This window comes from Mustela lutreola, chromosome 1, assembly GCF_030435805.1.
Source record: "Mustela lutreola isolate mMusLut2 chromosome 1, mMusLut2.pri, whole genome shotgun sequence".
In the NCBI taxonomy this organism is placed as follows: Eukaryota; Metazoa; Chordata; class Mammalia; order Carnivora; family Mustelidae; genus Mustela; species Mustela lutreola.
This window is the reverse complement of record NC_081290.1, coordinates 52,408,850-52,422,839: the sequence shown is the minus strand read 5'-3', so window position 1 is coordinate 52,422,839 and position 13,990 is coordinate 52,408,850. Positions and strand designations below refer to the sequence as shown.

The following is a 13,990-nucleotide window of genomic DNA, read 5'->3' as shown; positions in this document are numbered from 1 at the left end:
CACCTTGCTCCATCCCTCAAATACATGGAGTGACCTCTTTGCAATTCTCATTGCAGATACAGTCTCACAGCTGGAATTTAAAAGAGTACAAATAATTTCTGAAGAGTCCTAATTGCAGAAATGCCTGTTTATCCCTCAGAGCTCTTGTCCTTCCTGGTCCTCCTGTCTGGGATATTCTCTTCTTGGGTCTCTATTCACCTGTCACATCCTTAGATCATATTAAGCTAAAACGAGCACCTGCTTTTACTCTTCTCCAGCGTACTTAGCGCCACCATAAGGCAAAGATATGTACAATCCTCCAGTGCCATAAGAAAAACACAGCATTTTTAATTTAGTATTTATAAAATTTGTTGAAATAAATGCATATAACACAGACCAGTAGAGTTATAAACATTTTATTTGCTTTTATTTTTTTGAAATACAAAATGTGCACATTGAGTTTACACAAACACGCGATGGCAAATTTCAGTGTACATGTATTGTACTACTCTTAATTTCTACACTGGTGATAGCAGGGCAGCTTTCAACATCCTATCTCTACACCAGAATAGATAACCTGATTTATTGTTGCAAAAACAGTTGCAGATTTCCTCCTACTGTAGCTTCTTGTTCTTTATGAGAGTTCTGCAAAACAGGGAGGGTGTTTGTATCCTTAGTAGTGTTGTGGCAACTTTACGATTTTGGCTTATGATCAGCAAAAAGAATCTGAATTGTTGGAGTTCTATGATGAGCAAAATCATAATACAGTCCACGTAAATTGCTTAGCATTTATTTTCATTTTCAGTGAAGTTTTGGTATGGTAGTTCTGGATAGAATGGACTCACTGATGGTTTCAAACTGAATTCTGCTTTCTCTCTGTCCTCTGTAGGCATGGGGGTAGTCCAGGTCTCTTTGGCCCTGAATGGCATGTAAAACAAAGGTACCTTGAAGGAGTCAAGAGAAAGGGGATGGAATAGGCCTTCAATGCTGTTAGGAATTACTTGGCATTAAGTATTACCATGTAACAGAGGGCAGATATCTTGACCCTTTGCATATACCTATGAACATCTTTGCTTTGTTCCACACCTTCTGGGACCTCCACATAATGACACAATAGAAAACAGTCAACCTGTAGGATTGGACAAATCCAAAATTATATACATCAGGTAGGCCTTGGCTATAATATGTATTATGAAAAATTAAGAAATGCTTATTAAATAAGCTTTATTAGGCATATGCTGACATCTGGTGATGAACTAATTTGTTTCATGTTATAAAAAATGCCAGATAAATGAATATCTTTAACAGAAGGCAGCAAATCCATAGAAACTGGGACTGTGTGTTTGTTTTTTAATTATAGTAATCTTGTTTACTTAGTGTATAAATGGAATTACAGCATACAAACATGAAAATTAATTTCTGGAAATTAAATGCAGATGCCAATATTTTAGAAAACCATTTAAAATCCTGGGGCTGAATACATCCGGTTGAGTAGCAAAAACCACTGATATTTTAAAATCACTGATAATGTGAAAGCTCAATAATCCCATGGCTAAAGAATCAATAAAACTATATGCCAGATTCTAATTGGAATAGTCACAGGGTATGAAATGACTTAGAACATCCCATGAACTCAGTGGCATTATGAAAAGGATGCAAATTTGTAACTGGAAAACTCAAATCTTTTGGGAATTGCTTTATATTAAAACAAAGCTTGTTTGCATAATATGCCTCAGTGTAAAGCTGAGCAATCTATGCTAAGAGTGGTAGCTCCAACTTTAAGTGTGGTAGAATAGTTCACATTTGTCTGTTTGATTGAGGATGCTTTTAACAAGTTAAATCACATTTTCAAAGAGCTGCATGGAGCGCATTATGTTTTCATCCTGTAAGGGAGAAGCACAGTGGGATTAAATTAAGTATCTCTGCAAGGGAAAGTACACTGTTTTGCCTCTAAGTACTGCCTCCCCCACTACTGCTTAAACCAAAAGCTTAAATACTAAGTGTTTGCAAATATAAATACCATCCTTTCATTTTCCATAGAGATAAGTATGGAGAGCCCATTTTATATTTTGTTGAATCTGCAGGCTTTAAATATTTCATTTGAATCTTACTTCTGTTAATAGAGAATATTTCTCAAATTGGAATGCCAGAATGGACAGTAGAGAGGCGCTGAGGGTAGGACCAAAAATAAGTGAGCACAAGCAAATTTGGGGATTCCAGGTAGATCGTAGGCCAAGTCACAGAGCCTTGTACATGTAGAAGGAAACAGGGTTTGTGTGTGAGCTAAGAGCCAACTCCATTCAGGATTGGAGTTTGGGGGTTGGGAGACCTGTCTATAGTCCTTTCACCTCTCTCTCTGGGTCTGTGGGGCCTTTAGGAGCCTTTAAAAATTGCCAGGGAAGGGATTGTTTGAGAGCCACCTTTGGCCCGTGGTTGTGTTCAATTTAGCATATTCCTTAGAAACCAGGGGATAAACTCTGTGCATTATAGGGGCACTTGGAAATTGTGAATGGCACTTGGTGAGCTGCTTATAGAAATGGTAAATAGTAGCTGACCTTGTGCTAACTTCTGGGGCTAGAAGCAAAGGAACAGCCCCAGCAGACTGATGGCACCAACTTAATGCTCTTAAAGACCACCATGTCAAAATATGAGTTGGAAAGCAAGCAGAAACCAAGAAAGGGAAAGTGTATCAATTCAAAAATTAAAAAAGCTAAAGTATCAACTAACCTCATTGTCTCTATATTTTATTTTAAAGTATTTATTCTTAATTCTTAATCTTAGTAATTCTTAATGCTCCACCCATGCATCAAGTCAAATAATTATAGATAAGCTAAAACTGATCTCCCACCAGATGATGGAAAGCCACTTTGGATTTCCCCTCTGAATTTTCCACTCTTTATTTTTTATGACTGAAGACCATTACTGGTTCAACCAAAAAGCCATTTCTGGTGCTCATACATTAAAGCAATGTGTTCTCCGCAGAAACTGGTTGTACACTTGGCCTGTGATGTATACTTTGCTGTACTGGAATTCTCAGTCTATGGAGATAATACGTTATATGCTCAGTGTGGAAAAAGAGCAGTTCGAATTTCACATATGTTTTAACCCTCAGTGATAAATACTCTCTAAAGGATTTAGGAAAGAAAAATGCAGTGTATGTGTAACATTGTATGTTTAGGGGTTTCTGCATAGTTCTCCTCAGGGTAGGCACTCTTTAAATGTAAATTATTTGAATTATAAATTGATGCCGGTTTTCAGAGTGGTAGGCTTCTCTCAGCTGTGTACAAGTGGTAAGGTTAGGTCAGCTTTGTATTTTGCTCAGTTCATGGTGACTAGCTGACTCTACTTAGTCTGGCTATTCTAAAAACAAAAGGGATTACTTACTTTTTGGCAACTTTCAATGAACTCATCTATGGTAACAACTCCATCTTTATTTTTGTCCATTTTCTGTTCAGGAAGAAAAGAACAAAACACTATTCAGACTTCTCCCTTGATAACCTCCCTTGATACCCTCATAGCTGAAGCTGTTGAAGAGTCCACCAGCCTCTTTTCATAGGGAAGAACTGCTTCAGAACACGAGCTAGTCCTTTCTTAGTGTAAGAATCCTATGGCCAACTGCTGTTAGTCTGTTCCCTTTTCAAGTACTATGTGGTGACCAGTTTGTGGACACTTTCAGAGCCTTGGTTTTCTCATCTATAAATTGAGACTAAAAAGGATTTATAACCATAAGGATTCTTTTGAGAATTTATTGAAAACAAACATAAAAACATGTAAAACAGCGATTTCTTAGTGTTCTGTTTAGGATATAGTGAATGTTCAATAACTGTGGTTATCAGTATTCTAATAAATTCAAAACCAAAATTATGAAATTAACATGATGGTTAATATTCTATTGTTTTATCCCTTTCAGTAAGAGGTTTTTTTTTTTTTTTCTTTTGCATTCTTTTGAATTATTGTGATACTTTGCAAGCATTAGGACATTTACTCGTTTTCACTCTGTCTCTGACTTCTACTAGCATCCCTACCTGGAAAAATGTTTCGACGTGTTGTCTAGGAGCATCTTCCTTGAGGACAGGATATGTGCATTTACCCATCATATCGTATATTGCTTTCATTATATCAAGCATTTCCTGAAAAGTAAAAGGTGCTCATATGAGGCTGCTTGCACTGAATGAAGAAACCACTCTGACAGATTATTCCTGTTCTATTTTGAATTTTTTTTTTTTTCCCATTAAGTGCCTTTTGGTTGTTCCAGGGGAAAAGCCAACCGTTTCGTGCCTTAAGAGCAGCAGGGTCAGAGCGTAAGAATTAATTCTGATCTTGATTTCAAAAGGAAGTAAATTCCTACATATCCAAGAAAGGAAAGGAATGATCTGGTTTAATGTTTAGAATTCCATAGACTTCCTATAGACTTACCTTGTTTTATTGCGTTACATATTATATATTTTTTTTTTTTTTAAGATTTTATTTATTTGACAGAGAGAAATCACAAGTAGATGGAGAGGCAGGCAGAGAGAGAGAGAGGGAAGCAGGCTCTCCGCCGAGCAGAGAGCCCGATGCAGGACCCGATCCCAGGACCCTGAGATCATGACCTGAGCCGAAGGCAGCAGCTTAAACCACTGAGCCACCCAGGCGCTCCCATATTATATATCTTATATGTTGATTATCAGTTTCCTTTTACTGAGAAGGAACTCTGTATCATGAGCATTACGCTAAACTAACTGATAGGTTTCAAAGCTTATTAGGATTTTCCTTGTTTTTTTCCTACTATGGCTTTAAATTAAGAAATTACACATGTAGTTTAGTCAAAATAGTATGTATGCCTGGGAAATCCCTTGAAATTTCATTAATTTTTTAATTAAAATAAAATCTAGCTTTTGACTTGTCATTTCCAATCTTGGTAAAAATAATATCTAATTACTCAGACATGCAGGTTTATTGTTTCACATTTGTTTTCTTCATATTGAAATTTCCATGTAAACGTCTAGATTAAATTGGTAATACCGATGTAATATTACATTTACTTTTTAGAGAATTCAATTGTTATTAATGATAAAGTCGTTTATAATTTATACTTCATGGGTAAAACATTTTAAGATGTTTTGAGTTTAGATAAGAAGCAAGAATTTTATCTGATTTAAGCAGAATTCAGGAGATGTGGCACATGTAAGATCAGCATGTTTGTGTTAAACATAGAGATAGAAAGGAATTGAAGGGCCAAGAGGTACCTAATATCTCCAGGGCATCCAGCTACTAAATATTTACTGTATTACTGTACACCAGTTACAAGAGGCATTAGCTGTTCAGGATATGCTCAATACTCAGAAGCACTTAATATTCATGAGGTCTTACTTTAGCCATCTGTTGGTGAGAAATATTCTGGCCCCATGTATCTCCTGCTCAAAAAACACAAAACCTATGGCCTTCAATCAGGCTAACTGTCATACTCTACCTGTGGTCAGATACATTTGTCCCTGTGTCTGTCTCAGTAAGGTCAGGTAATTGCCCAGGGTCCCTTTTGTTTGAGGGGCCTCATGCTCAAATCAACTTCAGGAAAAGCAAGTGAGTCAGTGAGAAGGGACGTTATGAACATTGAGCATCCCCCAGGATTCTTGTAATGTCTTTTAACCTCATTTGGACCCTATCCTAAATTTGTTAACTTACCCCATCCCTTTTCCCTTCTCACTGTGTTTTATACTAGTTTAATAAACCATTGATAGGAGTTTCTTAATTTGGTCTGTGGGCCTTTTTTCTTGGGTAGCCTGGTTGACAGTGTTTGGGGGCCCCATTACTCCCTTCAGGTTAAGTTCTATGCAATACAGGTAATTGCAGTCTCGGTAATTTTAAAATTGTATTTGTTTCCATGTTATATTGGGAGAAAAAAGGTCACAGGCCAAATATTTGAGCACGGTATGTATACATTTTCTTCCTGATTCCAACCACAGCCTTTATCCAATTTACAGTATTTATTTGAATGCCGTTAGGAAACAGGAATACAATCCTTATGTGTTTTATATTTACTTTGAAGATATATGCACCATAAACTATTCCTATCCATAGCAAGTTTTTTATTAGAGTATTTCACTACCACCACCACCATGTAAAATACTTCAGATTTCCTAAAAACACAATTTTCAAATTAATAATTTCAATTGTTTAACATATATAGTTAGAAAAGAAAAATGGAAACAGTCCAAAGGAGAGTTGTATTGGTGTGGCATTTCTTACTTCTTTAGTGATGTAGCCATCTTTATTTATGTCATACAAATTAAATGCCCAGTTGAGTTTTTCTTGAACTGTTCCCCGGAGCAAAATGGAAAGACCCTTGATGAAATCCTAAAAAAAGACATAAAAGCATAATTTGATATGACATTTCTTAAAAAAAAAAACAAAACACTGACTATGATAAAAGTCTTTCTCAAATGATGGAAGCAAGGATTACAGCCCTCTGGATTTTTTAACCATTATTTAGCAAGATAATGTGTTCTTGGTCTTCTGTTTCTTAGAGTTCTCCATGGGCATAAACCACTCCTTAGCTTTAACGTTCTCATCTTTGATTTGGGGACTGTGATTTAAAACACCTATGAAACTGGAAATGTTATGAGGACAGACACCCAAACAGCAAGATGCATGCTCTAAGTGATACTGGTTTTCTATCACAATTGCAAATAATTTCTTTTACGGAAAAGAATCTTCTAACACTGTACGTTATGAAATACAAGCACATACATAGCTTATTTCCCATGAAAAAAGATCTGCTAGTCTGTCTTTAAGATATGGGTCAACTTCAAGTTATAACACACATGGTCAATAGCATGGAGCTGGAAGCCAGACTGCCTGACCTCAAATTCCACTTATGTTGCTTGATAGCTTTGTGTCCTCTGACCATTTAACCTCCCTTTGCCTCAGTTTGCATATCTGTAGAATGGGGATTACCATACATACTTCTTAAAGTTTTTGTGAGGATTAAAATAGTTAAGCTTTAACAAAGTCTAGCAAAGGCATTGGTTATGTGTTTACCAAGTAAATTAGGCTGGTTTGCTTGAACTTGTTCAAATTTGAACAATTCCTATATATTTGTTGTCACGTGGAGCAGAGCTACCATCACAACGTGGTGTTTCTGAGCTTACACAGATCTAATAATCCACTGGTACATGGAATGGAAGAGTCCAAGGGGCAGGTAGCAGTGGCCTTCTGGGTGAATTTGCATTTTCTCTCTCCATTTCTATATTCTATCATCTTATAATTGTTTTCCTGTCCCAGTTTCTTAATTTTCATGATTTTTTAAAACTTTATAATTAGGTAACATTCACATAGTTCAAAATTTAACAATACGTAAGAGGTTTGGTGAAAAATTTTCCATTCCTGGACACCAGATACCCTTTTTCTTTCTCCTTGGGCAGCTTGCATTAGTAGCTTCCTGGATTACTTCCAAGGAGTTATTGTGCATATGTAAGTATGAGGCATATTTATTGATATGTGTTCCACATCCCTTCACGAAAGTAGTCTGACAGGTTGTCCTGTACCTTTATTCCCCGCCCCCCAACCCTTAACAATCTTAGGAATAATTCAGTCTTTTTCACAGTTGCATAATTACATATGAATGTATCATAGTTTATTTAACCACTCTTCCACTGATAAGAATTGAAAGATTTCCAATTTTATTTAAAACAATTTTACAAAGAGTGACCTTATATGTATATAAGTCATACTTGAGCAAAAATATCTGTAGAATAAATGCTTAGATGTGAGATTTCTGGGTTAAAGCATTTGAACAAAATTGCTTCTGAATTGCACCCCAGTTCCCCTCTCAAAATCTATATGAGAGTATTTTTATGTATAAGGATATTATAGCTTGCCGATACTGTACAGTATCAAACTTCAATGTTTTTCAATTTTATGGAAAACTATTTCTCAGATTACTTATATTTGTATCCCAAATAAATTTGAACATATTTTTCACAAATGTCTCAATTTATAAAAACTCTTCACATATTATTGAAATTATCCCTTGTCTGGGATATGCATTCAAGTGTTGTTTGTAGTTTGTCATTGCTTTTGATTTTTCTTATATTTATTTATGCAAGGTAGGTATTTTTTTATTTTTATATTTGTCAGTCTTTTAATATATGTCTTTTGATTTATGTCATATTGAATAGGTCTTCCCCATTTGAAGTAATAGACAGGTGTTCCCATACTTCTTCCTACCACTTCTGAAGTTTACCTTTTTAACATTCAAATCCTTATTTGCTTGGAATTTATCCACTGTTTTTAGATAGTTGTCTGGTTTCACACTATTATTAACTACTGATTTGAGGTTAAGATTTATCATATCCTTAAATCTTTTATGTATTTGTCTATATTTCTGAAGTTTCAATTTTATTTCACTAGTAAATCTGTTTATTACTTCTATTACATTGGTTCAATTATGAAAGCATTTTAGTAATCTTAACAGCTGTTAGGGCTATTTCCTCCTGGAAGGTCTTCTTTTTCAACTTTTTTCTCTATTTTTTTTCTTGCTTTAATATTCCACATGAATTTTGAATAACCTGTTGGGGTCTTTATAGGATTTGAGGTAAATTTACAAATCAACTTTGGCAGAATTGACAACTGCATGCTGTTGAGACTTCCTAATCAAGACTATGAGAGACCTTGCCCTTGTGCAAGTCATTTTGGTCACTGAACCTATCAGTGTTCTGCTGCTGTAACAAATTACTACAACTTTAGTGACTCGAAATAATACATGTTTATTATCTTATAGTTCTGCAGGTGAGAAGTCTTGAAATGGATTTCACTGGGCTGGATCAAAATGGGAGAGCACTGGGGATATAGAGGGAGAGTTTGCTCTCTTGTCTTTTTTTTAGCTTTTAGAGGCCACTTTTGTTGTTTGGCTTATGACCCCTTTCTCCATCTCCGGAGCACATCACTTTAGTCTCTGCTTCCCTTGTCATATCTTTCTCTTCTTACTCTGATCTTCCTGTTCCCTCTTACAAGGACCCCTGTGATTACATTAGACCCACTTAGGTAATCCAGGATGATCTCCCATGTCAAGATCCTTAATCACACCTGCAAAGCTCCTTCTACCATGTAAGGTAACATATTCACAAGTTCCAGAAATTAGGATGTAGACGCTTTTGGTTTTGTTTGGATATACAAAAGCTATTACTTCTGTATGATTGTGTATGCTGCCAACTAAGTGTTTCTGTTGTTTATTATAGTTTTTCCATTGAGTCTCTTGGGTTTTTCATGGATGCAATCATATTAGCTGCAAATGGAGTTAATTTTACCTATTCTTTCCAATTTTTATATTTTTAATTACTTTCTTTTTTTCTAACTGTAGTGAATAATATATACAAGACAATATTATATAATAATAATAGCTATCCTTATTTTGTTATTGAATTTAATAAGACTGTTTCTAGTGTTTCTACTTTAAGCACGAGAGTGACTTTAATTATGCTAAGAAGGTATACAATTCTCATTTTATTAAAAAAATTTATCAAGAATAACCATTGACTGACTTTCTTGCAGAAAGGAAAAGCTGATCTACAAATTCATATGGAATTGCAAAGGGCCCCAAATAGCCAAAACAATATGGAAAAGAAAAACAAAATTAGCTCAAACTCCACTTTCGAAACTCACTACAAATCTAAAGTGCCACATTGGCATAAGAATAGACATATAGACCAGTGCAATAATATCGAGAATGTGGAAATAAACATCTGTGACCGTTGATTTTCGACAAGGGTGCCAAGACCATGCAATGGGGAAAAAAGCCATGTTTTCAACAAATCCTGCTGTGATAACCAGATAAGCATAACCTACTTCCCATCTTTATTCAGGGAAAAATGTAAAGTGAGAGAAAACAAGAACTCAAGAGAAGGCTACAAAGAATTGTAGAATTAGGTAGGCAGAGAGAAAGGAAGCTGGCAAGGGATCTTGAAAATAAGTATGAGAGGTCACATGAGTTCATTTTCCTAGAAAAGGGTGGTTCATACAAGATGCTGCTGGGGAATGAAAGTGTTCATTCAATATGGAGCAATACGGAGGTCAGCAGTGACTGATGTGAGAACTTTGCATGCAGTAGAAGAAGCAAACAGTGTTGGAGACTAGGTAGCAAACTCATGACTCCTGGCTGGCCACGATGATATAGAAGTGGCTACATCTGAAGAGGAATATGGGATCACAGGAGAGATTTTTGAAGATGAGTACTTTGATTACTGGAGGGAGCCATCTATGAAGAGAAGATTACTAAAGTGTGTGTGTGTGTGAGGGAGGGAGGTAGTGCAAGAGAGGAGCTTATTCTGAGAAGGTGGGAGGGATCCAAGTTTAGGTGGAGGGTCCGAGCTGTGGGAGGAGGAGGTGTGTTTCCTCAGTTAACAAGGAAACAAGAGAACAGGCTGTGGATGCCAGTAGCTGATAAGAGTGGGAAGGTAAGTGAGTCCCCACCTGGCAGCTTCAATGGGTGTCATCTGCTTGGGAGTGAAGGGTGTTGTAGAGAGGGCAAGAATCAAGGGTTAAAGGAAAGAAGTAGGCAGTCATGGTACTAGATAATCAGGTGACTTGTGCAAATTACCCAAAGATGGATATCCCTCAAAATAATCTGTGCTATCTCCTGGAAAGTTGTTATAATATATATAAACCTGAAATATATAACACACTGTAATCAAGAATTAAGGTGCAATGTACAACTGGCAAACTATAAACTGTGGCTTTTTAGAAGCTATGAAATGGTCACTGCCAAGTATGGGAAGGTAAGCTTGTCAGAGAAAGATTGCTGGACAGTTTTTAAAGACCTGATGAGGTTGATGGTTATCAATATAAACCTTATCTGTTGCTTCAAATCATGAAGTAATAGTCATACTCTCTTAACTGAAAAGGGGGGCTGGATACAAGGTCTTTGAAGACATGCTTAGAGCATTGGTTCTCAAAACTTAGCTTGCCACATGATCCTCTGGAGGGCTTGCTAGAACACGGATCGCTGGGTCCCACCCTCAGGATTCTGATTCATTAGGTCTAGGTCAGGGTGTAAGAATATATATTTCTAGCAAATTCCAAGGGGATACTACTGATACTGTTGGTCCAGGAATCACACTTTGTGAACCACTGGACTACAGAAATCATCAATGGCATTGGTCCTATCACCAAACAGCAGATCAAAGTAACTTTTATTTAAAGTCACATGTGGAGGGACGCCTGGGTGGCTCAGTTGGTTGAGCGGCTGCCTTTGGCTCTGGTCACGATCCCAGTGTCCTGAGATCGAGTCCTGCATCGGGCTCCTTGCTCGGCAGGGAGTCTGCTTCTCCCTCTGCCTCTGCCTGCCATTCTGTCTGCCTGTGCTCGCTCTCTCTCCCTCTCTCTCTCTGACAAATAAATAAATAAAATCTTTAAAAGAAAAAAAGTCACATGTGGACTTTTGTTGATTGCTTTCCTACTAAGCTCTTACTAATTTCCATTTGGTGCTTCATCCAGTTCTGCAGAAGTGCTCTCCACTTCTGGCTCTAGTGATAGAGCTGTGACCAGAGCAAATCAAGAGGTACATATTATCCCTTTGGTCAAAGCATTTGGATCTGTGGTTGGCATACAACTGAACCCAGTCCACGTCTGCTCAACATGAATAGTTAAGCTTGGAGACAAATTGATGCTGGCATCTTTTTTGTGACCATGGGAGAGCTCACCCTCAGTTGTAGCCATCCATATCTCTGGACTTTTTCTTTCTGTGAGCCAATAAAGTCATCATATTGTTTTTGTTAGTATGTGATTTTCTATTATTTGCAAACAAAAATATCCTTATTTACAAGCTGGCAGCTGATTTACACCTTAAGTACTATGTATTGCAAAACTACTTCCATTAAAAGATAGCTACAGACCTTGGGTACCCCTCTACCTTGTAATATGCCATCTTGCAGGATGATATCAATAAACAGTTACTTCAAAAGAAGAGTGATTCCTTACTTGTGGTAAAGGAAAATGAGAAACTCAGTGTATCTTATGTGGTTTTCGCTCCATGCTTTTCTGAATGGTAACTGAAATCTATCAAACAGGAGTCACAAGGCAAAAAAACAAACAAAAAGCCCTCTCAGAGTACTTTGTATAATTACCTTTTATCTGTGAAAGAAGGTTGCATGTGTTCCCTAATGCACAAAAATGGTGGATACTGAATTCTGGTTTTCATTCTCTTATGATCAAAGCAAAAGAAGAAGGCATAAAGATTTGACTTTATAATATCCCATCCTTGATCAGTTGTGACCTTGTAGGTATCTACCAGATTTTTGCTTAGTGCCTTAGTTCTGGTTGCTATGACAGGAGCATTAGTCTTCCTCTGTCAGAGGAGTTCATCAAAAGGACATGACCACTGGCTGACCCACAAGCTGGCCCAGGCAATCTGAGGCTCTTAACCCTCCCCTGTCCTTAGAATGTATGATCTATCTGCACACCATATCTGGACAAGGAATCACTTCAAGGAAGTAGCCATGAGACCCAACTAGACTGATATGTGACTGAATCCCATTAAGGCCTCCATAACATTTTTTAAGATTCTTGTGGGCAGTACAGAGACTTACTTGTCTTTCAGTTGCCTAAGACAAGCCTCATAGGTAAGTTCCCATACTGATTACACCTGCTACCTACCACTCTGGAGTGGCCCGCCTCTTCCTTCAGTCTCTCCTTGCTCTCTGTGTATAGGGGACCAGTTTGGAATTTCACCAGAGGAACTACTGAGGTTGCAAACCAACATCCTGCCTCCCTACCTGTCACCCAGAATATCATGGCTTTTAATCATGTTCTTGGGGATGTTTGCCTCAAGCAGTGCTGTTTATAGTTTGGAAAACAACATTAAGTGACTTACCAATGGTAAGAAATGTTAATTCGCTAGTCAGTGACAGATTCTGTATGAAAAATCATGCATGTGTTTGGTATATTTCTTACTTTATTCTTGCTTATGTATTTTTCTGAAATTTTTAAAGATGGTTCATTTTCTCTGGTATGACCTCCCTGATTAGAGCTAAACTTCCACAGTAGTTGAGCCTCCTTTCAAAAGTATTTGAAAGACACAATCTCAGGTAGTACCTGAAGATTGCATCAGGTATTAATATGTCTAAAAAATAATAAGGAAATTTTCTAAGATTTGTGGCCTGATTTTATCATGCAGGAGGGATAATATACTTACCTCATTTGATCTATAATATGGTCTATTTAGGTGATTTAGTGTCTTAAAAGGTGATGATAGACAAGTTAGAGGAAACTTCTTTGGCTCTAGAGGCCATTAAACATTAATAAATTTTTAAACAAAAATGATATAAATACATAAATGTATATATAAATATGCTTGATTTACATAAAAATTACAGAAAGTGATACTGAAGAAATTGCAATCACACGTAATCCTATCACTTATGCAAATTGAAATCTTACCAATTTTTAAGCATACTATATTTAGAATAAAGGTCAAAAATGTATATATGTATAATATGTATGTATATTTATGTATGTATAATATGTATGTATGTATAATATATATATGTATAATAATGTATATTTCACTTAAAATAACAAGCATTTTCCCATTTCACTGAAAAGTCATTGTGACATCACTTAAATAACTACATATTAGGTTGAACCTTACGATATTGCTGATTTTTTTTTTAAGTGGGTTCCACTCCTAGCATAAAGCCCAATGTGGGGCTTTAAGTCATAATCCTGAGATTCAAAACCTGAGCTGAGTTCAAGAGTCAGATGCTCAACCAACTGAGCCACCCAAGTGTCCCAAATTGCTAATTTTTTTTATCATATTTGTTAAGAATAGTAATTTCATGTGGTTTAATCTAATGATACTATCACAGTAGTTTTTGAGCATTTTGGATCCCAAACCACAATAATTACATTTTAAATGGTAATCTAGAGCATACACACACACAAATATACACTAGAAAGTCCTTATTTCTCTTCTATTAATTTTTTAAACATTCTTTTCTTAAAATTTTATTTTATTTTTTCAGTGTTCCAAGATTCA

The 13,990-nt window shown here is 36.4% G+C and overlaps 1 protein-coding gene across 3 annotated transcripts in view; it reads right to left on the bottom strand.

Annotated features, from left to right (window-relative positions):
* Positions 1–379: 379 nt before the first annotated feature.
* Positions 380–13,990, bottom strand: part of KCNIP4 (potassium voltage-gated channel interacting protein 4) — a 524,826-nt gene continuing 511,215 nt past the window's right edge. For all 3 annotated transcript variants that reach the window (XM_059164750.1, XM_059164741.1, XM_059164760.1), the window contains exons 5-8: positions 6,208–6,315; positions 4,005–4,109; positions 3,364–3,426; positions 380–1,862 (exon numbers count right to left, since the gene is read on the bottom strand). In XM_059164750.1, the coding sequence (XP_059020733.1) occupies positions 1,815–1,862; positions 3,364–3,426; positions 4,005–4,109; positions 6,208–6,315 (324 nt within the window). In that variant the 3' untranslated portion in view covers positions 380–1,814. The remainder of the gene's footprint in view (positions 1,863–3,363; positions 3,427–4,004; positions 4,110–6,207; positions 6,316–13,990) is intronic.